The sequence below is a fragment of the Lagenorhynchus albirostris genome, chromosome 5, assembly GCF_949774975.1.
Source record: "Lagenorhynchus albirostris chromosome 5, mLagAlb1.1, whole genome shotgun sequence".
NCBI classification, from domain to species: Eukaryota; Metazoa; Chordata; class Mammalia; order Artiodactyla; family Delphinidae; genus Lagenorhynchus; species Lagenorhynchus albirostris.
In genome coordinates, this window is record NC_083099.1 from 63,939,303 (window position 1) to 63,967,206 (window position 27,904).

Here is a 27,904-nt window from a genome sequence, read left to right on the forward strand (position 1 = left end):
CACTAAAGCAAACAGAAGATATCAGCAGTGACTTATAATAACTCAGAATGTAGTTTCTAACAAAAATATATTTATACCTTTGGGAAGGGAAACAATTTTTTTCTGATTATAAATATAATATATATATTTCTTAGTCTGTTCAGGCTGCTATAACAAAAATACCACAGACTAGATGGCTCAGACAACAAACATTTTTACTTCTGACAGTTTTTTGGAGGCTGAGCTGAGATATCCAAGATCAAAGCACTCACAGATTTGATAATCTGGTGAGGGCCTGCTTCCTGGTTCATAGACAGCCATCTTCTCACTGTGTCCTCAAATGGAAGAAGAGGGAAGGGAGTTCTCCGGGGTCTTTTTTATAAGGCACTAATCCCATTCATGAAGGCTCCACCATCATGACCTAATCACATCCCAAAGGCCCCCACCTCCAAACAGCATCACAAATGAGTTTCAACATGTAAATTTTGGGGGGACACAACCATTCAGTCTATAGAAACATATTAATGCAAAATACTTAGAATATCTCGAAAAACACAACATAAATCCCTCCCAAATCTAACCACCTAGAATTAACTGTTGTTAATTCTTTGGATGTATCCTTCCAGTCTTTTTTTCTTGTATATGTGTTTGTGTATCCTTTTAAATAATAAAAATTTTAATGGCTTACATTGTATATATTTTTCTAACCTATTTTTTATATTAATATGTCATGAACATTTTCTCATGTTAGTAAATACTCTTCTACAACACGATTTTTAACTGCTGCACAGTATTCCTTCATATGGATGAACACCACTGTTTATAATCAATCCCCCTTGTTTCAATGTTTTTATTATTATAAACGGAAGTGTAGTGGTGTGGATGACTAAAGAAAGGGTGATCTCACGACCTCCTCCTGTTTTCCCCAGGTTCTGAAGCCCCCTCTTACATCAGAACTCTTTTCTAATGATCCTCTGAGTGTCATCTCAGGACCCTGGGCACACTCATGGCACGATGGCCAACCCTCAGGAGCACCTGAGCTGCTCCCCTTCCCCACACTTGCCTTTGAGTGAAAACAAAACCTTCAATGGACTACAAGATGACATCGCACCTATGCGAAGCCACCCTTCACCCAAGCTTCTTAAGGACCAGCAGGAAAAGGGGGTGGTGCAAACAGAGCTAAATGAGGGCATGAACAGCCCCATCACCACAACAGTGTTGACAAGCGTAAGCGAGGATTCCAGGGACCAGTTTGAGAACAGCGTTCTTCAGCTAAGGGAACAAGATGAATCAGAGATGGCCATGTCTCACGGGAACAGCAACACTGTGGATGGAGAGGGCACAAGTGGAACTGAAGACATCAAGATTCAGTTCAGCAGGTCGGGCAGCGGCAGTGGTGGGTTTCTTGAAGGACTGTTTGGATGCTTAAGGCCTGTATGGAATATCATTGGGAAGGCATATTCCACTGATTACAAATTGCAGCAGCAAGGTAAGCTAGAGTATGTACCTGGAAGATATTTCCTGTGTAAACGCACTACCACCATTAACTGCATAACCTTTGATAAATTAAAGACCTAGTGCCAGAAGAATACCCCATATCAATTTCCTATAGACCTTCTGAATGGAACAGATTGACATATGGTTGGTCTTTTTTGGTCGAAGCCCACCTTTTGTGGTTGTACAGTCCAGTGGTGTCCAGAGTAGAGTACATATAAGACAATCCATGACATTGTGAAGAAGAAGATGTTAGAGCTTCTGTTCCTTTTATCTCATCATTTTAAATTTCTATTTTCATGCATGTTTTCATATATATTTGGTATTTTAATAAAGTTTTACAGATATATAATTTATAAATAAATTACATAGTGAGTGCATATTCAAACATTTTATTGACAGTTTTTACAGTCAAAAAGTCTGATGGTCACTGGACTAATTCAAAACCAGATGGAAGCCACATGGTACTGCCCCTGAAGATTGCAGGCCTGCCTTAGGTAGTAGTAAAAAGGAATTTTTTTATCTTACAGTCAGGCACGGAAAGCTCACATTTTGAGGAAAGAACAAAATATCTAACCATTCTTGAGAAACATTATTATTTCGAGATCCCACAGCTTTTTAAAAAGTAAAAATTTAACTCCCATCATTGTGTAGTATGTATATTCATATACTCCAATTCAAGCCTTATGCTTTTGAAGTAAAGAGAACACATGGCACTAGTGTCCTTCATAACTTCATTTATATTGTTGAAACAATTTTTTCCTGAGAACAAAAGTAATATATATAGAAATTTTGGAACATACAAGTAAGTTCCCCCCAAAAAAATAAAATAATCTATGATTCTCCCATCTCCTGACAATAACCACCATTAGTGTTTTTGGTATATGTTAGTCTATACATGTGTGTACGTGTGCTTAAAAAAGTGATGCTGTTCTGTAACACTTTTTTACTTCATACTGTGAACATTTCCTGTATCATGAAATATACTTTTTCAGCATCATTCTTAATAGCTGCATAATATTAAATTGTGTTAACATACACAGTTTAAGTAATTGTAATTAAGTAATCCTGTTTTTTTCCTTGTAATGAGAACTCTTAGGGTTTACTGTCTTAACAACTTTCATGCATTAACATAAACAGTGTTCATTATATTTATCAAGTTGTACACCACATCCCTAGTACTTACTTATCTTATAACTGGAAGTTTGTACCTTCTGACTGCCTTCATCCAATTCCCCCTCCCCTACTCGCCACCTCTGATAACCACAAATCTGATCTCTTTTTTTGTGAGTTTATTTTTGAAGTATAATTGACCTACAACACTATATTAGTTCCTGGTACGCAACATAGTGATTTGACATTTCTGTACATTTCAAAATCATCACCATGATTAGTTACTGTCTGTCACCATACAAAGATGTTACATAATTATTGACTATATTCCCCACACTGTACATTTCATACCCTTGACTCATTTATTTTGTACTAAAAGTTTGTACCTCTTAATCTCCCTCACCTACTTCTCCCCTCCCCCCTCCCTCCTTCCCTCTGACAACCACCTGTCTGTTCTCTGTATCTATGACTCTGTTTCTGTTATATTGTGTTTGTTCATTTGTTTTGTTTTTTAGATTACACATTTAAGTGAAATCATATAGTATTTGTCTTTCTCTATCTGACTTATTTCACTTAGCTTAGTGTCCTCTAGGTCTGTCCATGCTGTCACAAATGGCAAGATTTCATTCTTTTTTATGGCTGAGTAATATTCCATTGTGTGTGTATGTGTGTGTACACCACACCTTTTTTGTCCATTCATCTACCGATGGGTACTTAGATTGCTTCCATATCTTGGCTATTGTTAATAATGCTGCAGTTAATGTAAGCGTGCAGATATCTTTTCTAAAGAGTGGGGTTTTTTTTTGGTTTTTTAAAATTTTTTATTTTTTATACAATTTTTAAAGATTGCTTTCCATTTACAGTTATTAGAGAATTTTGGTCGTATTCCCCATGTTGTACATTACATCCTTGAGCCTATCTTACACTGAGTAGTTTGTACCTCCCATTCTCCCGCCCCTCCCTCCCTCCCCACTGGTAACCACTGGTTTGTTCTCTATATCTGTGAGTCTGCTTTTTTGTTATATTCACTAGTTTGTTATATTTTTTAGATTCCACATATAAGTGATATTCTACAGTATTTGTCTTTCTCTAACTTATTTCACTAGCATAATGCCCTCCATATCCATCCATTTGCCGCAAATGGCAAAATTTCGTTCTTTTTTATGGCTGAATAGTATTCCATTGTGTGTGTGTGTGTGTGTGTGTGTGTGTCTGTGTGTGTGTGTCTGTGTGTGTGTCTGTGTGTGCGTCTGTGTGTCTGTGTATCCAATCTTGTCCACTCATCTGTTGATGGACACTTAGGTTGTTTCCATATCTTGGCAATTGTAAATAATGCTGCTATGAACATTGGGGTGCATGTATCTTTTCAAATTAGTGTTTTTGGTTTTTTCTGATATATACACAGGAGTGGAATTGCTGAGTCATATGGTAGTTCTATTTTTAGTTTTTTGAGACACCTCCATACTGTTTTCCACAGTGGCTGCACCAGTTTACATTCCCACTAACAGTGAACAAGGGTTCCCTTTTTTCACATCCTCGCCGACATTTGTTGTGTTCTTTTTGATGATAGCCATTCCTTCTGACAGGTGTGAGGTGATATCTCATTGTGGCTTTGATTTTCATTTCCCTGATGATTACTGATGTTGAGCATCTTTTCATATGCCTGTTGGCCATTTTCTTTTCCTCTTTGGAAAAATGTCTGTTTAGTTCTTCTCCCCATTTTTTAATCTGGTTTGTTTTTTTGATGTTGTGTTGTATGAGCTCTTTATATATGTTGGATATTAATCCCTTATCAGCCATATCATTTGCAAATATTTTCTCCCATTCAGTGGGTTATCTTTTTGTCTTGTCAGTGATTTCCTTTGCTGTGTGAAATCTTTTAAGTTTAATTAGGTCCCACTTGTTTATTTTTGTTTTCATTTCCTTTCCTTTAGGAGACAGATCCAAAAAAAATATTGCTGCAGTTTATGTCAAAGAGTGTTCTGCATATTTTCCTCTAGGAGTTTCATAGTATCTGGTCTTACATTTAGGTCTCTAAAGAGTGTTTTTGTTTTCTTTAGATAAATACCCAGGAGTGGAGTTGCTGAGTCATGTGGTAGTCCTATATATAGGTCTATTTTTAGTTTTTTGAGGTATCTCCATACTGTTTTCCATAGCGGCTGCACCAATTTGGGTTCCCATCACCAGTACCCAAGGGTTCCCGTTTCCCTACGTCCTGGCCAACACTTGTTATTTGTTGTTTTTTTGATAATAGCCATTCTAGCAGGTGTGAAGTGATATCTCACTGTGGTTTTCATTTGCATTTTCCTAATAATTAGTGATATGGAGCATCTTTTCATGTGCCTGATAGCCATTTGTATGTCTTCTTTAGATAAATGTCTGTTCAGATCCTCTACCCATTTTTTTTTTTTTTTTTTTTTTTTTTTTTGCTGTATGCAGGCCTCTCACTGTTGTGGCCTCTCCCATTGCAGAGCACAGGCTCCAGACATGCAGGCTCAGTGGCCATGGCTCATGGGCGCAGCCGCTCCGCGGCATGTGGGATCTTCCCGGACCGGGGCACAAACCCATGTCCCCTGCATCGGCAGGCGGACTGTCAACCACTGCGCCACCAGGGAAGCCCTACCCATTTTTTAATCAGGTTGTTTGTTTGATGTTGAGCTATATGAGTTATTTGTATATTTTGGATATTAACCCCTTATCAGATATAGCATTTATAAATATCATCTCCCATTCAGTAAGCTGCCTTTTCATTTCATTGATAGTTTCCTTCACTGTGCAAAAGCTTTTTAGTTTGATGTAGTCCCATTTGTTTATTTTTGCTTTTGTTGCCCTTGCCTGAGGAGACATATCCAAAAAATACTGCTAAGACTGATGTCAAAGACTATACTGCCTATTTTTTCTTCCAGAAGTTTTATGGTTTCAGGTCTTACATTTAAGACTTTAATCCATTTTGAATTTATTTTTGTATATGGTGTAGTCCAGTTTGATTCTTTTGCATGTAGCTGTCCAGTTTTCCCAACACCATTTATTGAAGAGGCTGTCTTTTCCCCATTGTATATTCTTGCCTCCTTTGTCATAGATTAATTGCCCATGTAATTATGGTTTCATTTCTGGGCTTGCTATTCTGTTCCATTGATCTATGTGCCAGAACCATACTGCTTTGATTACTGTAACTTTGCAGTATAGTTTGAAATCAGGGAGCATGATACCTCCAGCTTTGTTCTTCTTTCTCAAGATAGTTTTGGCTATTTGGGGTATTTTGTGTTTCCATACAAATTTTAGAATTATTTGTTCTACTTTTATGAAGAATGCCATGGGTGTTTTGACAGGGATTGCATTGAATTCCTAGATTGCCTTGGGTAGTATGGTCATTTTAACAGTATTAATTCTTCCAGTCCATGAACATGGTATATCTTTCCATCTGTTTGTGTTGTCCTCAATTTCTTTCATCAGTGTCTTATAGTTTTCAGAGTACAGGTCCTTTACCTCCTTAGATTTATTCCTGCTATTTTATTCATTTTGACACAATTGTAAATGGGACTATTTTCTTAATTTCCTTTTCTGATGGTTAGTTGTTAGTGTATAGAAATTAACATATTTCTGTATATTAATTTTGTATGCTGCAACTTTACCAAATTCATTGATAACTTCTAGTGCAATCTTCTATTGCTTAACAATTTGTTTACTATTTTCAGTGATTATAAGCCACACTGCAGTGAACGTGTCCATTCCTTAATTTTCGCACATATTTTCATTACTCCTTAGGATAAATTATTAGAAGAGGAATGCTGGGTTCAAAGGATTTTTTGCTTTAAAGCGTTTGATACATATCTTTGCAGCCTTATGTAAATGATCAGTTGTTATGAGTTCTTTCATCAAGAAATTTTATAAAGGAATAATATGGACCAGAAATGATATTCTGTTTTATTTATTTTATAACTGAATATTGGATTCTGTAGCCCTCCCTTAAAAATGTATTCATATATTTTAGTCAAGACTGTTGACAGCTTTTCCACAACTACCAGGTGACATTAGTCGCCATTAGCCACTTTTTCCATGCACTCAATTTTTTCTATTTCTGAAATACTTTTTCTTTTTTTGATATTTTATTTTAAGGTATTATTTTATTTTATTTTTTAACACAATTTTTAAAGGTTACACTCCATTTACAGTTATTACAAAATGTTAGCTATCTTCCCCGTGTTGTACAATACATCCTTGTGGCCTGTCTTACAGCCAGTAGTTTCTACCTCCCACTCCCCCACCCCTATATTACCCCTTCCCCCTCTCCCCACTAGTAACCACTAGTTTATTCTTATCTGTGAGTCTGCTTCTCTTTTTTTAATATTCACTAGTTTGTTGTATTTTTTAGATTCCACATATAAGTGACATCATACAGTATTTGTCTTTCTCTGTCTGACTTATTTCACTTAGCATAATGCCCTCCAAGTCCATCCATGTTGCTGCAGATGGCAAAATTTCATTCTCTTTTATGGCTGAGTAGTATTCCGGTGTGTGTGTGTGTGTGTGTGTGTGTGTGTAGATATATATATACCACATTGTCTTTCTCCACTCATCTATTGATGTGAAATACTTTCTTTTAGAAATGCAAATCAGAACTACAATGAGGTACCACCTCACACCAGTCAGAATGGCTATCATCAAAAAGTCTACCAATAACAAATGCTGGGGAGGGTGTGGAGAAAAGGGAACCCTCCTGCACTGTTGGTGGGAATGTAAGTTGGTGCAACCACTGTGGAAAACAGTATGGAGGTTCCTCAAAAAACTAAAAATAGAATTACCATATGACCCAGCAATCCTACTCCTGGGTATATATGCAGACAAAACTATAATTCAAAAAGATACATGCACCCCTATGTTCATAGCGGTACTATTCACAGTAGCCAAGACATGGAAACAACCTAAGTGTCCACTAACAGAAGAATGGATAAAGAAGATGTGGTACATATATAATGGAATACTACTCAGCCATAAAACAGAATGAAATAATGCCATTTGCAGCAACATGGATGCAACTAGAAATTATCATACTAAGTGAAGTAAGTCAAAAAGAGAAAGACAGGGGCTTCCCTGGTGGTACAGTGGTTGAGAGTCCGCCTGCCGATGCAGAGGACGCGGGTTCGTGCCCCGGTCCGAGATGATCCCACATGCCGCTGAGCGGCTGGGCCCGTGAGCCATGGCCGCTGGGCCTGCGTGTCCGGAGCCTGTGCTCCGCAACGGAGGAGGCCGCAGCAGTGAGAGGCCCGTGTGCCGCAAAAAAAAAAAAAAAAAGGTAAAAAAGAGAAAGACAAATACCATATGATATCACCTTTATGTGGAACCTAAACTATGGCACAAATGAACCTATTTACGAGACAAAAACAGACTCACAGACATAGAGAACAGACTTGTGGTTGCCAAGGGGGAGGAGTGTGGGGGAGGGATGGACTAGGAGTTAGGGGTTAGTAGATGCAAACTATGACATATAGAATGGATAAACAATACCGTCCTACTATATAGCACAGGGAATTATATTCAATATCCTGGGATAAACCATAATGGAAAAGAATATGAAAAAGATTGTATATATATATATATATGTATAACTGAATCACTTTGCTGTACAGCAGAAATCAACACAACATTGTAAATCAGCTATAGTTCAATTTTTTTTTAATTGACTCTGAAATACTTTCTCTTAAACCAATACCAGACTCCCCATCTATACCCCTTCTCCATAAGTATATTGGGATTTACCTGTAAATCTGTCCATTCCAGGTATACTTTCCAGGATTTGTCAACCACAGCATTCTTTCTCAATCCCTAGGTTTTGTCTGTCTGTTTTCTCTCCATACCCTGCACATTCTACCCTCTTTTTCCCTCTATTATCTTAAGGTTTCAGGGAAATTAAAGAGTTGTTCCTTGTCACACAGCGGTTGGGGACTCCTATGTTAAACAGTTTTATTATTTTAAAAATTGGGAATAAAGACAAATCCAAAGAGGAAAATAAAAATCACTTGTCATCCCATAACCACCCACCCTTAATTTATTATTTTTTAGAAGTTCCTTCTTCTCTGCTTAGACACAAAACTTACTAATATCTGCTTATGTGATAAACTCATTTGGTTTTTGGGGTCTTAACTTGTCCAGTCTAATAATTATTTTGGTGGCAATTTGGAGGTCTCAGGATCCAAACGCAGCATTGAGGTTCAGACTCATAAAGAAGACTAACAGACAGATCCTATGTCTGTTAAAAGAAGCCTTTAAAATTCTTTATTGTTCTGTAACCTTGTATTTAATTTGTGTTCCGATTGATTATGTGACCTTCAGAAAGGCTTATTTCAGGAGCAAGTAAGACACATCCTTGGTCAGTTTAAGCTTACAAGGGTACGGCAGCTGCCCAGCTCTTCAGCAAATGACAGGATATCCTATCGTGAGCAGGTGTTGCTGTGGGCTGTAGAAGAGATTCACTAGCCTGAAACTAAGTGTAGTTTTTTTCTTGTCAGCTCTGGGATCATGGAGCTAATCTTTAATCCTGGATTACAGTCAACCAAAGGATAGTACATATAACAGATGTGTCCTTGCATTTGGTATTATGAGGAAATTTCACTTGATTAAATTTTTTTTAATGATATCTTCATCTCCCACTTAGTATGTTGGTAGTGAAGCGTAAGGTAATATGTGAAATCTTTTATTGCCAAATAGTTCCCAGTCTCAAAGCAAGTATTGTCATAGACTTGTCTGAATAAACAAAGGAGAACTTATGTGTTAAAGTGAGTGGGCATGTGGCTTTTTCTCAGTCCTAGGGATCATGGTGGATATTGGAATTAAGATAGTAGTCATAGTGATGAATCAGAGAGAAGATAAAAGCTGGGGAAGAGTACCAATGGGACAGCTGTAAAAGCAGCAGAAAGTCTGGGACTAACCCTGGAGGGAGCACAGCCAGTTTCCATCATTATAAGGTTTGTTATCTTGTTCCTCAGTGATCTAGGCCCCCAATTTGTATAGCCTTGTTGCTAACGTTCTTTTTGCTGCCATTTTCTTGTTCCTTGACTCCCTACTAGATATCGATCAGGATATTGGAACTGGACAGAGAGGACTAAATCACATGAATCAATTTTATTTCTGGTAGTCAGTTCTAGTAAAAAAAATTGATGGAAAGGTGGTTGAAGTATTACTTTACACTCTGTGTTCTTGAATTACCAATGCCGGCCCCTTTATTTTTCCATGGACAATTAAGATTTGGTTGAACATAGATGAATTAACACAGGCGTGAGCTACTGTTGGTTAAGGAAATTTTTGTTATTTATTATAATATCAACCTTTGGTATTTGAGTGCCAAATATATTTATCATTTGTATTTTATTTTATTTATTTATATTTTTATTATTATTATTATTTTGAGGTACACGGGCCTCTCACTGTTGTGGCCTCTCCCACTGCAGAGCACAGGCTCCTGATGCACAGGCTCAGCGGCCATGGCTCACGGGCTTAGTTGCTCCGCGGCATGTGGGATCTTCCCGGACTGGGGCACGAACCCGTGTCCCCTGCATCGGCAGGCGGACTCTCAACCGCTGCGCCACCAGGGAAGCCCTATTTTATTTATTTTTTAATTGAAGTATAGTTGATTTACAATATTATATTAATTTCAGGTGTACAACATAGTGATTTAATATTTTTATAGATTATACTCCATTTAAAGTTATTATAGGGACTTCCCTGACGGTCCAGTGGTTAAGACTTCGCCTTCCAATGCAGGGGGTACAGGTTCAATCCCTGGTCGGAGAACTAAGATCCCACATGCCTCGCGGCCAAAAAAACAAAACATAAAACAGAAGCAATATTGTAACAAATTCCATAAAGACTTTAAAAATGGTCCACATCAAAAAAAAAATCTTTAAAAAAAAGAAGAATAAAAAAATGTTATTATATAATATTGGCTACATTCCTTGTGCCGTACAATATATCCTGGTAGCTTATTTATTTTATACACAGTAGTTTGTGCCTCTTAATCCCCTACCCCTATCTTGTCCCTCCCTCCTATCATTTGTATTTTAATACTTCATTTATTTCTCATTTTATAAAAATACTAAATAATAGGAATTATTTATAAAATATATAGTAAATTACAATATAAACATTATAAAATTATGTAAAGGGATTCCCTGGTGGTGCAGTGGTTGAGAGTCTGCCTGCCGATGCAGGGGACGCGGGTTTGTGCCCTGGTCGGGGAGGATCCCACATGCCGCGGAGTGACTGGGCCCGTGAGCCACGGCCGCTGAGCCTGCGCGTCCGGAGCCTGTGCTCCGCAACGCGAGAGGCCACAACAGTGAGAGGCCCGCGTACCGGAAAAAAAAAAAAAAGGTAAAAAGAAAGGATTATTTAACAAATTGTTTTTTGAATCACTAAATAACATTATGAAAAAAATTAATTTGCATCAGTTCTCATACCATACAACAAAATAAACTTCAGATGTAAAGGTTAAACATTTTAAAAATCAACTATAGATCACTCTTAGAAGATAGATTAGGCAGTAGAAGAAACTGCAAAGCAAATGACAAGCAGCTATAAAAATATTTTGTTCAAAACATAATAAAATTAAAAGAAAAATGCTTTTGTAAAAAGCCTCTTCGTATGTATCAAAGAAATAGAAAGCTCCTTTGAGCTTATGAGAACTGCAAGACCCTAATAAATAAATGGACAAGGGATAAATTTGCTAATTCATACAAAGAAGATGTATTAAACAAATGTTGAGAAAATATCCTATATCACTGGCAATTAAAATAGTGCGAACTTATAAAACACTATTTTATACCTAACTAAATTAGCACCAAAAAATAATCGGCAACATTCATTGCTGGCAAAGTTGTAGTAAAAGAGACTTGCTCATACTTTGCTACTGTCAGCAAAAACTAGAAAAATCCTTTTGGATAGCAACTTGGAATGTATACCAAGAACCAGGAAACTATACTCTTTAATCTCAGGATTGAACGTGAGGAAGTAATATAAAGAAAGAAAAAAGTATCAAATTTAACTTAGCAAACAAAAAAGTGGAAACAAGTACAAAAAAAGGTAAGAGGGTACAGTAAGTAACTATTAAGCTTATAATAAAAACTGTAAGTACATGGGGAATACATAATATATGAAAAAAGTAGAAAAAATTATACATCACATACAACTCTGACATAGCTGTATACATATAAACAAAGACTGAAAGAAGATGAAAACAATATGTGCTTGGATTTCAGATAAAATATGTGCTTTTCTGCTTTTTCTTTTTCTAGTATTTTCTACTGTTTTCTAGTACTTAACAGTAAATAAAGATTGCATAAATAGGAAAAAAAGACAGCGAAAGACTGTCTAATTTTAGTAATTATGTATTAAAAATTAGGGTAACTTGGGCTTTTATAGAGTTATTTGGAGAAATATTGCCCAGTTATGTTCTTGCTCAGAATCCAGTGCTAGTACTTTATTCAGCCCCCAGAATGGTCAAAATGACACTGTGTTTAGTTCTTCACTAGACCCCTAATGAATAAAACTAAGTGTGCCATCAATACCTGTATCCTATATGTGCCACATGAAAAGCCTATAGGGATGAAAGTCATTAGACGCTGTAAAGATAGTAAAAGCAGTCGTCTGTAACTTATTGTTTCCACCCAAACTTGTTTCTTTGGTGATTTCATATTTATGAGCTATTTGTATTGTAGAGAGATTGTTTTTGTATAGCATCTATTCAATTTCAGTAGAGCAGAAACCTTTAATACTGCTCATACCAGAAGAATGGGACAAGTACCGATGCTTTTAATCACCCTCACTATAATTTTTTCTGCTCTATGTATTTATATTTTAAAGGTCATGTTTTAACCTTTGTAATGAGAAACCACATTTTATTAAGCATCTACAGAATTTCTTTTCTGTTAGAGAAAATTAGAAAAGAGGGAAATGTAGTTCCCTTCTACTCTTTCTGCGCTTGCTTCATTGATGTAGTAGTGAGTTGATTTGCTTTCAAGACCAGAATATCTTCAAAGCTGATTCAACACTACTTTGTTCAGTGTTCTGCAAACAGTGGCCTTTAAGTGATTGGTGATCTGACAAGAATCTCTCATAACCTTTAGCATTGTCATCATCTTCTCCTCACTCTGTGGGGCTCTTAGCTCTTTGATGTTCATTTCTGACCAGTGCAGTGATAATGCACTGGCAAAAAGGATAATCAATGGATTATAGTCGTCTTTTTAAGTTGCATGAGATTAAAGCACATATTGATTGAGTTTTTGATCTATTTTAAATAGCATTTTATTCATTTTAAATGTAATATAGGCTGAAACTAACACAATATTGTAAATCAACTATACTTCAATTAAAAATAAAAGTAATATAGGCTTATGGTTTAAAATTTTTAATACAGAAAAGGATAAACAACATAACATGAATCATCAATAATGCCACCACTTAGAAATGACCCCTGTTACATTTTTGGTGCAAAAAGAAATTAAACTTTAAGAAAAACAGAAACTTGAAAATACTGCATCTATATGAGTAAATATATTATGACTAATGACCCTCTCTCTCAATTACTTCATGAGAGATAATGTGGTATAGTAGAGAAAACACTGTCCCTGGATTCAAGCCAGTTCTGGAGTCCTGGGCCCTGTTTTGCCACTTACCAATTATGTGACCTTGATTAAGTTACTTAAGGCATGGTTACCCTATGGCTTAGTTTTCTCATTTTAAAATAACCGTAGTAAGGCCAGACTTATAGGATTGTTGTAAGAATTAAACACATGACAGATCTAAAGCATTATGCTAGTGTCTGGCGTATAGTAAGTGCTAAATAAAAGGTATATACTAATTTAATTATTATACATCATTAGATCTTTAGGAGAGTATCACTGAAAATTCATTCAGCAAGTATTAATTGAGAACCTGCACTAGAAATTCAAAGAGGAATAAAGCAACACATAATGGGTGATGGGGTAGGGATGGTGATGTAGAGACAGATAGGTGAATTGACTGAACATGCAAGCTTCAAGTGAGGAGGTGGGGCTGTGGGAGTGTCAGGATGTGTTTTGTTCAGAGGTGATTATATTGGAGATCTCTGATCTGCTGAATTTCACTGGTTAAAAATTGATACAAACTAATACATGTGAATATCTTATCTATGGTATCAAGACCCATAGAAAGGTTATATATTTTGGAGAGTTACCGGGTGAGAGACAAAGGATAGAGGTCATTTTGGGTGATGGTGAAGTTGGTCCCTTCAGAGTGGCCTTGTAGAATGGCCCCTGAGCATTCTACAAGGGGCCATTGAGATCTCTTTAAGCTTGTTTCTCACTTGTGTGCCTAGATACTTGGGAAGTGCCATTTGAGGAGATCTCAGAGCTGCAGTGGCTGGGTAGTGGAGCCCAGGGAGCTGTCTTCTTGGGCAAGTTCCGAGCGGAGGAGGTGGCCATCAAGAAAGTGAGAGAGCAGAATGAGACGGATATCAAGCATTTGAGGAAGTTGAAGCATCCTAACATCATCGCTTTCAAGTAGGTCAAGGCTTTTTTTTTTTTTTTAAAGAAATAGAGAGATTTTCTTTCCCCCAGTATATACATTTAAGTTCCTGCTTTGAAAGACATGTTAAGAACACTCTACAGACTTAGCACTGTGCTAGGTGCTTTGGGAGGGTACCAAAGAACTATTATATTAGAATCATGTCTTTAAGGATTTTATAGTCTAATAGTTCTTTTTGCCAGAGCACACACTTCTTGGAAGGGATGTATGTGGGACAGAGGGAGAAGGTAGATTCCTGCCAAGCAGTCAGATCTGCTGAATCAATGTCATTATCAGTAGGACAACAGAGGCTACTTCAAGATAACCTGAACATCCTAAAATTCAGTTAAGAAAACAAAGCTAACATGTGAAGTGATCAGAGAACAATTAGTTCCTTGTAAATAGAGATGTATTTTCTTACTAGTTTCTATTAGTGTCCATTCTTAAATATTAACTTGTAATAACAGGTACCTTCAGAGTATTTCTCCCTGCCTCAGGTTTTGCCAGATCCATTTTCAAGGAATGCCAAACACTCAGCTTTCTAAATCTAATAATAGTAGAATTAGTGATGATAGTAAGTTAAATGCTATATTTATTTCACAAAATGGTTGTTTTCAAGAGTATGTGAATATATCTTTCTAGTTTAGTCCCTTATTTTCATAATATTGACAGGGATCCCTAGCAAAATAGAAAGATTCAGAGGTAAATTTGTAGAAGGCACCAAACTTGGCAGTGCTGAGTTCTGAATATGTATAATCTCTTCTCCCTGTACTCTTCCCTTGAGTTCCTTCTCTTCCCAGCCTTGAAATTTTGCCCTAGGCTTGAACAAATGAATAACGAGTGGCTTAAGAGGAAGAAAGGTGAAGAACAGGAAAGAAAGCCTTTAGGAAGGAAGAGAGATTAGAAATTAGAGCTTCTTGGTATATTTTTATATTATATATATTTCAATTCTGGAAAATAGTATGACCAATAAGCCTATAGCTAAAAGTAGAATAACTTACAAATTCCCCTTTCCTAACCTAGGAGGGACTTCCTCCAGCCCCCAAGAGGAATCCTTTAAAAACTCTCATTATAAAGCTAAACATGTCATGCAATAATTTCTAATTGTAAAGCTCAATAAAACTCTCATTATAAAGCTAAACTCAATAAAACTCTCATTATAAAGCTAAACATGTCATGCAATAATTTCTAATTGGAAATATATCCCCAAAGTAAGGAATAGAAATCATGGGTACAAGTTTTGTCGAATGGGTTTAAATGTGTATTGAGGTTGAGTTTTGATTCCCAAACAAGACCCCTTACTTTGGAAAGGGAAAGAAGTGTGAAAAGAAGAGAAGCATTCAACTGGGATACTAAATGAAGTCCTTGGATTCATTTCCTTGTGGAAGGAACATCCCTGGAGAGGACATGGGAGAGAATTTCAGTTGCTGTAGTGATTCTATTATTGGTTGCCTTAGGAGGGCCAGGAGGATGTGAAACTAAAACAAAATGCTATCGAGACCAATTATAATCCTTCCCAAGATGATAAGTTTCTCAAGACAATAGGAGGATTATTTTTAAGCAGACAAGCCTGTCAGAGGCTCACTTTCATTCATTTTACTTCACTGAGAGGATCATCATTGCAGTGCGGTTACCCTCATAAATGGAAGGAAGAGCCTTTTATTTAACTAAACTTTAAGCTTAAATCACTGGTATGCTAGGTTTGAGACACTGAATGTTCTATAGATGAGCATGGCTTTTTGGCCTCCCAAAGTGAACTAGGCTATGAGTCTCAGGTAAGAGGGCTTTCTAGCAAGAGGTCGTTGGTTACTGAAGGTAGAAATGTGTCCTCAGAGGATGAGTGCGAGAAGCTTGATTTTTCCTTCCTTTCTTTTGTTTCTTCCTTTTTCCTCTGAGTCTTTTCCCCGCTTTACCCTCTGACCCTCCTACCTGCATATAGAGTTTTCAGCGTTATGGATAAGTATTGCTCTGTTGGTGTCCAACTCTTTAGGCTGAAGATGCTTGAATTGTCTTTACCTCTACATGGAAAACAATAGTGAGACTGTGTCCCTGGCCCATTACACCATGCTCTTGAGGCATTGTGCAGTGTTATGTTTGCAGCCATCTGTGCCATGTGTTGCTTAGCCAATGAATCATTCAGAACCGTCTGGAAGATATGAAGGCATGATTAGATTTTAGTACATTTCTCTGGATACTGATTTCTGTGCTTTCAGCTTCTTTTGAAGTTAGTAAGAACCATGTACAGAAGGGAAGTGCAAGAAAGGAATACTATATTCTCTTTTTCTTCCAATTTTTAAGCAATCTTTTAAGAAAACCCAACCTGCCTGTTCCTAATGGAATTGAGTGCCAAAGGGAAGAAAAGGTAGCAATTAGAAGTGATTATAGAGCTGTTATTTATAGCTACTAAGAAGTCTTGTCATAGTACAGGGCTGATGGAATGATTGCTTCTCATTTGTCAGTCAAGAAAGACGAAAAGTGTATAACATATCGCTGTTAGGCTCTTTATGTCAATATTTGTCTGACAAGTTAAAACATACTTGAGTAAGATGCTGAGTAGTTTCAAACAAATATTTGTTTTGATATTCTTAAGCACATTACACTATTTCTGCCCTTATTCATTATTTCTCTGTAGTAAAAATTAAATTGTCTGTTGCTGTATACTTGTGCTCCACTGAGGTTTCCTGAAAGTCAAGTAATAGAAACTTAAAAAATTTTTTCTTTAAAAATCAAGATGAGAATTCTGGGGAGCTTAGAAAATGATAGGAGAGTAATAGAAATAGCTTTGCGGCATTTGACAGGCACATCAAAGCAGGGAAAATAAAAACTAATTATACTTATTCATAATCTGCCGTTGTTATAAGACTTTCACATGATCACAAGTCACAACCTCTAAATTCTTTCAGCACTTATGGCAGCCTAAGAGATAGGACATGAATTGGTAGCTGGCTGAGGACTTTAGCTGGGAGTCTTGTAGGTAGAATAACGATATTCCTTTGGAGGAAGGCATACGTATCATTAAGAAATAAGACACAGAGAATTGCTCATGGTAATTTTTCTTCTCTTTTCTGATTCTCAGAACAAAACTGTGAAGTAGAGCTAATATGATTTTCCCACTTTTATAGGATAACAGTATTAATATAGGCATCCCCAATATGCTTGTCTATACAAACTTTTAAAAGCTGGAAGGGAGGCAGTGTAGCATAGTAAGTGGAAAAAGCATGGGCTTTGAAGTAGACAGACTGGATTCGAATCCCAGCTCTGTCATGTATTAGTTGTATGATCCTAGGACAAGTCAGTTTTCCTCACTGAGCTTTACCTGTAGAAATGGAAAAGATAATATCTATCGTACAATGGTTTGAGGCAGATTAAATAAGACAACTAACTAACATGTAAACATGCCTGACAAATAGAGGATGTTCTTTCGTGTTAGTACCCTTCCTCCTATTCCTTGCCTCTGTACTTGTTTGCGCAAAGGCTTTATCAGCAAAGAACGTGCAGGTGAAGTTAAACAATATTTGTCAAGGACTTGCTGTGAACTTCTAAGCTATGTGGTAGAAAGAAAAGTACTTGAAGACCTTTTCCTTTAAGGAACCGATAATCTGTATAGGGAGAGAAAAAATGCATATAAAAAACAAATATGTAGCATAAGAAATTAGAGAAGAGAAAGATTTTTTTTTAGACTGGAATAATCAGGAAAGGCTTCATAGAAGATGTAGGAATTGATGAAAATAGAGGCTGCATAGGTGTATAATACATTGTGTAACATTATTTTTGTTCTAAACAGAAATGTTTTTCAGCTACTCTATAACATAGAAAATTGATTCTTTTGGTCCTCAGTCTAGTTATCTTAAATTTGAGTAATTTGAAATTCAACAAATAGTAAAAATAGCAATATTTTATTTGAATTCTCTCTGTACACTATATATAAAACTTTCCATTTAATTTTTAAAGGAAGATATTTAAATTATTCTTAACAATCTAAAATATCCAGCCTACACAAGTCTCAGAGAAAGGTGCTCTTTGTCCTAGAATGGAATGGTCCCCCGGAAGAAGCACCGATATAGCATAGCATATAGATATCTAAAGTGAACAAAACAAACTAAAATTGTCTATGCCCATAACGAAGAAACATGTAGACTAGAGGGACTTAAATGGTAATTTAAGGATCAGGAAAGATTATATGCATTTTTAAAATAATGTGGACAGAGAACTGGTCTTAATTATTAAATTTATTAAATATTCTTAAAATATAAATATGTATACATATATGTTTATATGGATGTGTGTACTCATGTACATGTCTGTGTTTTCTTGAAAGGGGTGTTTGTACTCAGGCCCCATGTTACTGTATCATCATGGAATACTGTGCCCATGGACAACTTTATGAGGTTTTGCGAGCTGGCAGGAAGATCACACCTCGATTGCTAGTAGATTGGTCCACAGGAATTGCAAGTGGAATGAATTATTTACACCTCCATAAAATTATTCATCGTGATCTCAAATCACCTAAGTGAGTTCTGGAACTAATTTTTCAGCCATTTTGTTTTATTGTTTTGAAATATGGAATTTTATCAACCATAGTTGAAGCTTTTGGACATCATATTTTCAGTTCAGTTTAAATTAGCACAGTGGATAACTCTATTTGCATGTTTGGGGGATTATTGTTAACCTACTTACCTATATGGCAGATATGTCCAGGCACCTGACAGTAGTTTTCCCTTTTTGTTGCCTTTTAATTGTACAACTATGAAACAAAATATATTAACTAAAGTATTCACTTTCCATCATCTCAGATAATTAATGCCAGACTTTCCCATTGGAAGGCTTGACTTGTTGTTTTCCCAGTGTGTTCCCCCCAGAAAACCAATTTTTTAAAAACTGAGTTTCAGAAATATATAAAACAGGATAAAAATGGATAAGAAACAGAGGCAAAGAGAAAATAAAAACATTAACTAAAGCTTCTTCACAAAATGTATGCCATAAGATTCTGTACAGTTGTTAGAGGTGGCTTATGAATTTGGCTTTGAGCTTCCTAGAGTCTAAGCAAAGAAGGAAACAAGGTAACGAGGTTCACAGTGCCCATTAAATAATATAAATTGGTTATTTAAGAGAAGCAGATTGGCATATCCCAATGATCTGTATTGTTCTAGGGTGTGATGGCTTAGGAGTGAATATGATTTGAACCTAATACATTTTTAGAGGGTGTCAAATTCAGAACCAGGCAGATCCATCTCCTGACCCTAAACATGGTCCTAAAGTAAATCGCTTGAGGAAATTGGATCCCGAAGATTACAGGTGGGGAATTTTGAAGTGTGTCCATATTTCATTGGAGATCAAAGAAGCCTAACTAAAAGAATTGTGGGCTGACTCACATGATAACTTCTTTTTGAAAGGGCTATTTTATCTTGAAGATTATGAGTTTGGAGGAACTAAGGTGATTGGCAGTGGAAAGAATCAGAATGTGTGAAATTCCATAAAAATGTATTGACTTAAATAACTTTGTCTGTGTTACACATAATAAAAAAAAAAAACCTTTAAAAAAAAAAGAAAGAAAAGAAAAGAAAAGCAGAGCTGTTTTTAGTAACCTGTTTTCAAAGTGATTCTTTGGCTACCAATAACCACTTCAAAAGGAATGTTTATTCAGTTCCCCAAAATGCATGAAGGAAGGAAAGGAATTGATTAAATGGTATATTTCAGTGTAGCTCCTATTTTTAAACATTATTTTCATTATTTCCCACCACATTTTTGTTTAGAGAAGCAGAGAAGAATTAATCTTTATCCAAAAACATATTTGCATAGTGCTTTCATGGTTTACAACATTTTAAAATATCCATGATCACATCTGCTTTGATCTTAGCAAAAATGTATGGAATAGATGTAACATATATCATTTTATCATTTTATATAAGAAAATCTAGAACTCAGAGCCCAAAGTCATGGAGCTAGGACTTGAACCCAGAACTTAGCCCACAGACCACTGCATTCTCCCTCATCATGTGAAGATGAGGGATTCACAATTAATCCTGCCTCTTCTCCATGGAAGATACAAATCTATCCTTGATTATCAACTTCAAAGCAGCTCTTATTTATCACCATAGTTCTCAACAATGTTTATTATAGTCGTTAGCTCACTGAACAACCTTCTCCTTGCTTTACTTGCAAATAAACTTTATTACAGTGTTCATTCCTTCTGTTCACATTTTTCACACAATCTGTTGCTTTTGTCATCCACTGCATACACATGAAGTACACAAAATACTTGCCGAAGACCTCTTTTCGGTACGCGGGCCTCTCACCGTTGTGACCTCTCCCGTTGCAGAGCACAGGCTCCGGACACGCAGGCTCAGCGGCCATGGCTTACGGGCCCAGCCGCTCCGCGGCATGTGGGATCTTCTCGGACCGGGGCACGAACGCGTGTACCCTGCATCTGCAGGCGGACTCTCAACCACTGCGCCACTAGGGAAGCCCCCAAAGACCTCTTTGAATGGCCTCCTTCTTAACCACTTTGTTCTCTTTAAGAATTAATTTTAGGAAATTCCCTGGCAGTCCAGTGACTGCCCCGGTTCAATCCCTGGTCAGGGAGCTAAGATCCTGCAAGCCAGGCAGAGCGGCCAAAAAAAAAAAAAAAAAGAAGAAGAATTAATTTTAGAGGAAGAATTCAGGAAATTTTAGGATATGTAAATCACATGCTACTCTCTTTAACTCTTGTCATTTAAAAATTAGAGCAGGCACTTCCTTGGTGGTCCAGTGGTAAAGAATCCGCCTTACAATGCAAGGGACGCGGGTTCGATCCTTGGTCAGGGAACTAAGATCCCACACACCGCAGGGCAACTGAGCCCGCGCACCACAACTACTGAGCTCGTGCACCTCAACTAGAGAGCCTGCGTGCCGCAAACTAGAGCCCACGTGCCCTGGAGCCTGCGTGCCACAGCTAGAGGGAGAAAACCCAGACTCCACAACTAGAGAGATACCCACGCACCGCAACGAAAGATCCCACGTGCCTCAATGAAGATCCAAGTGCTGCAACTAAGACCTGATGCAGCCTAAAATAAATAAATAAAATAAATCTTTTTAAAAAATAAAAATTAGAGCAATAAGTTTGTTATCTAGTAAGTCTTTCCCTCTGCTATCAGTACCATCCCGAACCTCCAGCAGCCTTGGCCTCTTTGGGTTCCAAGCTGACACTGAGAAGACAAAGGTCAACCTGCTGTAAAGAGAGATTTCATTACCTACATTAAATCCTTAGGCTGTATGACCCCAACTTTGTCTCAGAAGCCTTCACGAAAGTCCCAACGTTGTATCTTTTCTAGTCTCCTCCCATGGCTCTTCCCTCTTGTCATACTAACAGGTCCCATAATGAGCAGAACAAAAGAGGCAGAAGAGGAAGCTTCTAGTGTTTTTCTTACTAGGAGCTTATCACCTTTTTTTACTTTCAGCGTATATGATACCAGCAATTCTCCAGTTATCTCACATATCCCATGATATTTTAATCCTTATGCATTTTCACCAAGACTAACATGATTAAATCAAAATTCCTAAATTATGTAAATTTTATATGTCACGTACAAAACCAGGGTTAAGATATGGATGAAGGTATTCTAAAGCAATCATAAGCAATGAACTGTTTGGTAGAGAGCCATCTGACATTGGCGGGGAGGGGGGCAAATGTCAAGTTCCTGGTTCACATAGAGGAGGAAGGAGATAGATTGAGAAGTTTTCTGTTTTCTAGCTGCCTCGATTCTGATACTATTTGAGTATTAAGACTTCTTGTTAAAATTAAGCCTGTATATCATTAAGCCTCTGAAACCCTAACTCATTACATTTTAAAGTTCTAAACAGGTTATTTCAAGTGAATTCAGTCTAGTGTGTGTGGATGCTAATTCTCTGGATTTGACTGGTACTAGATTTTATTCACTTTAAGGCTAGCAAAAGAAGTTTGCCCCAAGTCACAACCCAGATCACTGTAACAAGTATAACATGACTTGTGTGGAATCTACCTAAGCTTAAATTTATTCCTGCTTTTCCTTATCAACATTAATGGAATCCCAGCATACTTATTAGCCTTTTATAATAATGAATCCCTTGTGTCATGGTGCCATGCATGATTTTAGTTGGCCATCATTTAAACAGTGTTTTAAAAGAAGTGTTTTTCCTGTTGAGTTGTCTGAGACCAGCAAGGATGAAAACCAATGTTTATGGAGATGGGTGCTTTACATATATTACCTCATCTAGTTCAAATGAAAATCCTATGAGACCATTATTACAGACCCATAATCCCTCATCCACAGCTCTTGGAGTCAGATGATTTCAGAAATGTAACATAGGGCATTACCTTACACCCCCAGCGAAGTCTGGGGCCACATCCTATGATCAGCCACATTCATAAATCTGCAGCAAAACCTTTGACAGTCGCACAAAGTGGGATAAGTTGAGTTTGCTTTATATATATGAAAAAATATTTATAAAGAATTTTTGGAGATTTTTGAATTGTGGATAAGATACTGTGACTTGAATTGTCTCCATCTTGCAGATGAGAAAACTGTCTTAGAAGAATTAAGTAATTGGCAAAGGTCACACAGTTAGCAGTGGTGGAGGCAGGATAAAACCAGATGTAGAAAGCCCACTATGCTATGCTACCTCACAAGTATGAATGATGCTGTTTGTGGTGTGTAGCTAATGCCCCAGTAGTACTGGAACTCGAGAGCTGAATTCTGCAAGGTAGGAGGCAGCAAACAAAATCTTCAGTTGACAGTTAGTCGTGATTTTCATTAATACTAACGATCTGGATGTTTTCTTTATTTCTTTTTAAAGTGTTTTAGTGACTCACACAGATGCAGTAAAAATTTCAGATTTTGGTACATCTAAGGAACTTAGTGATAAAAGTACCAAGATGTCCTTCGCTGGCACAGTAGCATGGATGGCGCCAGAGGTGATACGGAATGAACCTGTCTCTGAAAAAGTCGATATATGGTGAGTGGTGCAATCTGTGCCAACCAGAAAGCCTGTTCCCACTTTCACCCTGTTAGCGCTTTCCTCTTTCAACACGTCTACTTTCCCAAAATATTCTTTAGTATTACTCACTTCTGGTTGATTTCAGTCTCATATAATCTGAGGTACTACCCAGCATGATCATCACACCTGGTAAGAAGGATTGGGGGAGAAGGAATTAGGGTGAATATCCATTCAGTAAGTCATCAGTTTGGGGGACTCCCAGAGAATATGCTGAACTTTCTGGAAAACTAAAAGTTCACTTTATATAGCCATTTAGTATAAAAGTCTTTCTGAAATATACTACATAATTTTCACCTTCTTGAATAAAATATGTTGAACAAAGTTTACCTATTCTTGGTGACTCAGACCATCATTGGGTATATCAGTGATGTACTTTGTGATACAGTTATATGATTTAGACCTATTTGAGGTGTATGGGACTGTTTGCCCTTTTATTAAACAGCCCTGATGGGCTTTATTTTTTTGGAGGGGGAGTTAATCTTTATTAACTTTTCCTCTGAGGTTACAAATCTCTGCTATTAACAGTATATTTCCCTTGGGACTTCCCTGGCGGTCCAGTGGTTAGGACTCCACGCTTCCACTATGGGGGTCACGGGTTCAATCCCTGGTCAGGGAACTAAGATCCTGCATGCTGCATGGCCTGGCAGAAAAAAAAACAAAAAAAAACAAAAACAAAAACCCCGGTATATTTCCCTATAGTTGTTTTTCTTCCATTCTTAATATTGGCTACTAGTAACTTTTAGACTTAAAACCAAAAAAATAGCATATGTTAAAATTGCATGTAATTTTAGAGTAAATAAGATAAAGTAGAAATGTGGGATCATTTGTAATTTGGGTAATTATTACCAAAGTGTCCTTATTAAGGATTATACCAATTTATGTTCCCAAAAGAAATGTGTAAGAGTGTTTTTACAGTCTCAGCAATAAAATGTGTTAAACTTTGGGATTTTTTTGCCAACCATATAGGTAAACAAAGTGTCATATGTGCAGTTTTAATTTGCATTCCTCTTCTAATACTATAAATAAGGTTGTACATTTTTTCATATATTTATGAACCATTTGTAATTTCTTATTTGTGAACTACTCTAATCCTTTACTAAGCTTTCTGATCTTTTATTCTTATCAATTTACAGGAGTATTTTATATATTAAGGAGATTATCCTTTTGTGTATATAAATTATAGGTACTTTTCACTTTTGTTGTTTTTCTTATGGTAGAAGTTTTTTTCCACAGCAAGATTTTCTTTTAAGCAGTTTGATTTATCAATCTCTCCTGTTATGGCTTCTGGATTTCTTAACTAGAAAAGATTTCAACATTCTAAGATTCTTTTTTTTTAATTTCCATGTGTTCTTTGACAATTTTTATGATTTCGTTTCTCACATTTAAATCTTTGATACATTTAGAATTTACCTTGATGTAAGATGAAGTGTAAATTTGTTTCCCCAATTCTCCCAACAGCATTTATTGAATAATCAGTTTTCCCCACTGGTGTGAGATGTCACTTCTCTCATATACTCAATTCCTATATGTTTTGGGTCTATTTCTGGATTTCTATTCCATTCCAATATTCTGGCTGACTATTGATCACCAGTGTTAATTATTGAAGCCTTATAGTATGTCTTAATATCTGATAGTGTTGGTTACCCCCTCACTAATTTTCTTTTTCAGAGTTTTCCTGGCTGTTTCTATTTTTCCTATAACAATATTAGAATTTTAAAACTGGGTATATATTCGATTGAATATTAATAAATGAATAACTAAAATACAAGTCAGTCTTTCTGAAATGTCTTTTATACTTGTTCCCGGTGCTACTGTAGGTCTTTTGGAGTGGTGCTTTGGGAGCTGCTGACAGGAGAGATCCCATACAAAGATGTAGACTCTTCAGCCATTATTTGGGGTGTTGGAAGCAATAGCCTACACCTTCCAGTTCCTTCCACTTGCCCTGATGGATTCAAAATCCTTATGAAGCAGACATGGTAAGAAATATGTTTCTCCCAATATTCTCTTTTACCTTCTTCCTCAAAACCATATTTAAAACTCTCTAAACTATATTTAAAACTGCAAGGAAGTCTCTAACGTGTATTTGGAGTGAATAACCTTACTTTGTGTAAAGTCTAGGAGACTTGGAATTTGAGAACTTTGGATTCAAATACTTGCTCTGCCCTTTTTTATCTGTGTAATTTTGGGTATGTCATCCAAGTATCAGTTTTCTCATCTGTAAAATGGGGGTAACACCTATTCATAGAGTTGTTGTGTTATGATTAATTAAAAGGTATAAATAAAGAATTTGGTGTGATATCTTAAAATAGTAGGCCTCAGTAAATGATAGCTATCATTACTTTACCAGTCCTAAGGGATAATTATTATAAAACAGATCCTAGACATTTCCAGTTCATCATTAGAGGTATCTCATAATTACATTTTCCTTTTGCTCTTCAGTACATCAAAACTGCCTGAGACATAGCCACACATGGAGTCAAAAATATTTTTTATAAAGTAGAGTAAAATCTTTATCCTCCTGGACACAACTTCTCCAATGCACAAGCTATTTTTTTTTTTTTTTAACTTTTAGGCAGAGTAAACCTCGCAATCGACCTTCTTTTCGGCAGACACTCATGCATTTAGACATCGCATCTGCGGATGTACTTGCCACCCCACAAGAAACTTACTTCAAGTCTCAGGTAAGTCTGGAAACTGTTCCAGGTGCTGCTAAACAGAGACAGGAAACTCTCAGTGAGAAGGAGTAAGGGTATTCTGATTCTGATAGCAATTATATAACTCTATTCATTGTGAAACAATAATGATACCTCACACGTATGACATTTTTGGAGTTTTTTAAGCCCTTAACATATATTATTCTCTTATTTGAAGATAGCATGTATTAAAATATCATCTTCCTAGTGGGTTCTGGTGAAGTTGTTGGAGAGAAAAGAGGAAAAGAGGATATGAAAACTGTATGTACATACATTTGAATTAGAATTACTGCTGACCTTCATGAAAATATTGCTTTCCATAAAGTTAGAAAAGCTAAAGTACAGAGGAGGAAAATTAAATCCCAGAGAGAGCCCGTTGATTAAATTAGGCTTTTCACTAACTTTAAGTGTGTCACCTAGTAGCACCAAATAAAATATAATTTAATGTATCTGTTAGCCTTTACTCCATTACTTATGGCTCCATTACTTTTGGCATAAGTCCCAAAACTTATGGCTTAAAACAATAAGCTGTTGTTTAGCTCATGATTCTGTGGGTTTGTAATCTATGCTGGGCGGTTCTTCATTTGGCTTTGACTTGGGATCACTCACGTGTCTGCAGTCAGTTGCCAGGTTGACTGGGAGGCTGGCTGATTCCAGATGGTCTCATTCACAAGGCCAGCGATTAGCTGGCTATTAGCTAGAACACCTCTGTTCTCCTCCACGTGGCTTCTTATCCTTCAGCAGGCTAACTTGGGCTGGTTCACATGGTCTGCTCAGGGTACCAAATGCAGCAAGAGAGCAAGCCCCAGCACACACGTGACTTTCCAGCCTGTGTGTGCATTGTGGCTGCTAATGTCTCATTGGCCAATGCAAGTCACGGGCTAACCCAGATTGAGAAATAGATTTCACCTCTTGACAAGAGAATCTGCCGTCACATGTTGTAAGGCATGGGTGCATTACTGATAAATTTGTGACCATTAAATAAAAATGCTGTAAATGGCATAAGGATCAGTGGTCTAACCACTGTCAAGATGGATAGGGAGTCGTGAGGGATCAGTATACATGAGGTCCTTACTTACCCCTACCAGACCCAGGCAATAGCAAAAGGAGTAAAATGGGATGAAACTATGGCTTTTGAAATAATTGTGATGATCTTAAATTGTAGCTTTATGCTTATAGAATTTTAAATATAGTATTACCTAATTTCTTCTCATACAGAAGAAATTTCTTCTCACTTTCCAAAATGAATTTTTGCAAGATGAATTCCATCTCTGCATTGACTTCCAGTATGATTTCAGAGATTCATTTTCAGAGAATTTCTTCTCAGAGAAGAAATATTATTACCAATTAGTGTCTCAGTCTACTCCTAATAGCCCCCAACTCCAATGGGTGATGAGTTTACCTACCAGGAAAGTATGCATTGAAAGCCAACTGGACTGGGAGGGGCATCATCCCTGGGAGTTAAACAAGTCCTCCAATATGCTTTATTACCTGGCCCAACCAGAGGCTTGGAGTACTTGCTTCTCTGGTGTCTGATAAACAGAGAGATATTCCGCCCATCAGATATTGGGGAATATCTTAATTAAGGAACAAGGTCTTTGCAGTTTCTAAGGAATAATAAATCAGAGACCTTTCCTCTATTGCCTGAAGTTCTAACATGCTATGACCCACAAACTTAGCTCTCCCCACACTGTCTTTGAATAGTCTGGCTTGCCCCTATAGTTTTTTAGTGTTTCTGGGGGATTCTTATGTAAGTAAAGTGTTTGATTTTAGAGAAAATAAGAGGATAACTTCATGACATTTCCTATGTTCTTTGATATGCATTCAGGTAAATTCTCTTAGAACTATTAAAACTATTGCCTATCTATAAAAATACATGTAGGTATTGGTTACTGGATTAGAAATCTTTCATATATTTTCTTTGGTTAAGAAGAAGACTTAAGTCCTCTTGTGAAATGAAAGAGAATAATAGTGAGTACTCTCCAGGAAATTTTTCAGACTTTAAGATATGGTTACAATCACAGCGTTGCTTCCTTTACAAGAAAACTATACGTACCACAATTCTGAAAAGCAATTTTTGG

The 27,904-nt window shown here is 36.8% G+C and overlaps 1 protein-coding gene across 1 annotated transcript in view; it reads left to right on the plus strand.

The window, feature by feature from the left end:
• The first annotated feature begins 914 nt into the window (after positions 1 to 914).
• Positions 915 to 27,904, plus strand: part of MAP3K13 (mitogen-activated protein kinase kinase kinase 13) — a 46,685-nt gene continuing 19,695 nt past the window's right edge. The window contains exons 1-6 of the mRNA XM_060150220.1: positions 915 to 1,468; positions 13,931 to 14,114; positions 18,437 to 18,628; positions 22,930 to 23,088; positions 24,948 to 25,106; positions 25,703 to 25,811. Of these exons, the coding sequence (XP_060006203.1) occupies positions 994 to 1,468; positions 13,931 to 14,114; positions 18,437 to 18,628; positions 22,930 to 23,088; positions 24,948 to 25,106; positions 25,703 to 25,811 (1,278 nt within the window). The 5' untranslated portion in view covers positions 915 to 993. The remainder of the gene's footprint in view (positions 1,469 to 13,930; positions 14,115 to 18,436; positions 18,629 to 22,929; positions 23,089 to 24,947; positions 25,107 to 25,702; positions 25,812 to 27,904) is intronic.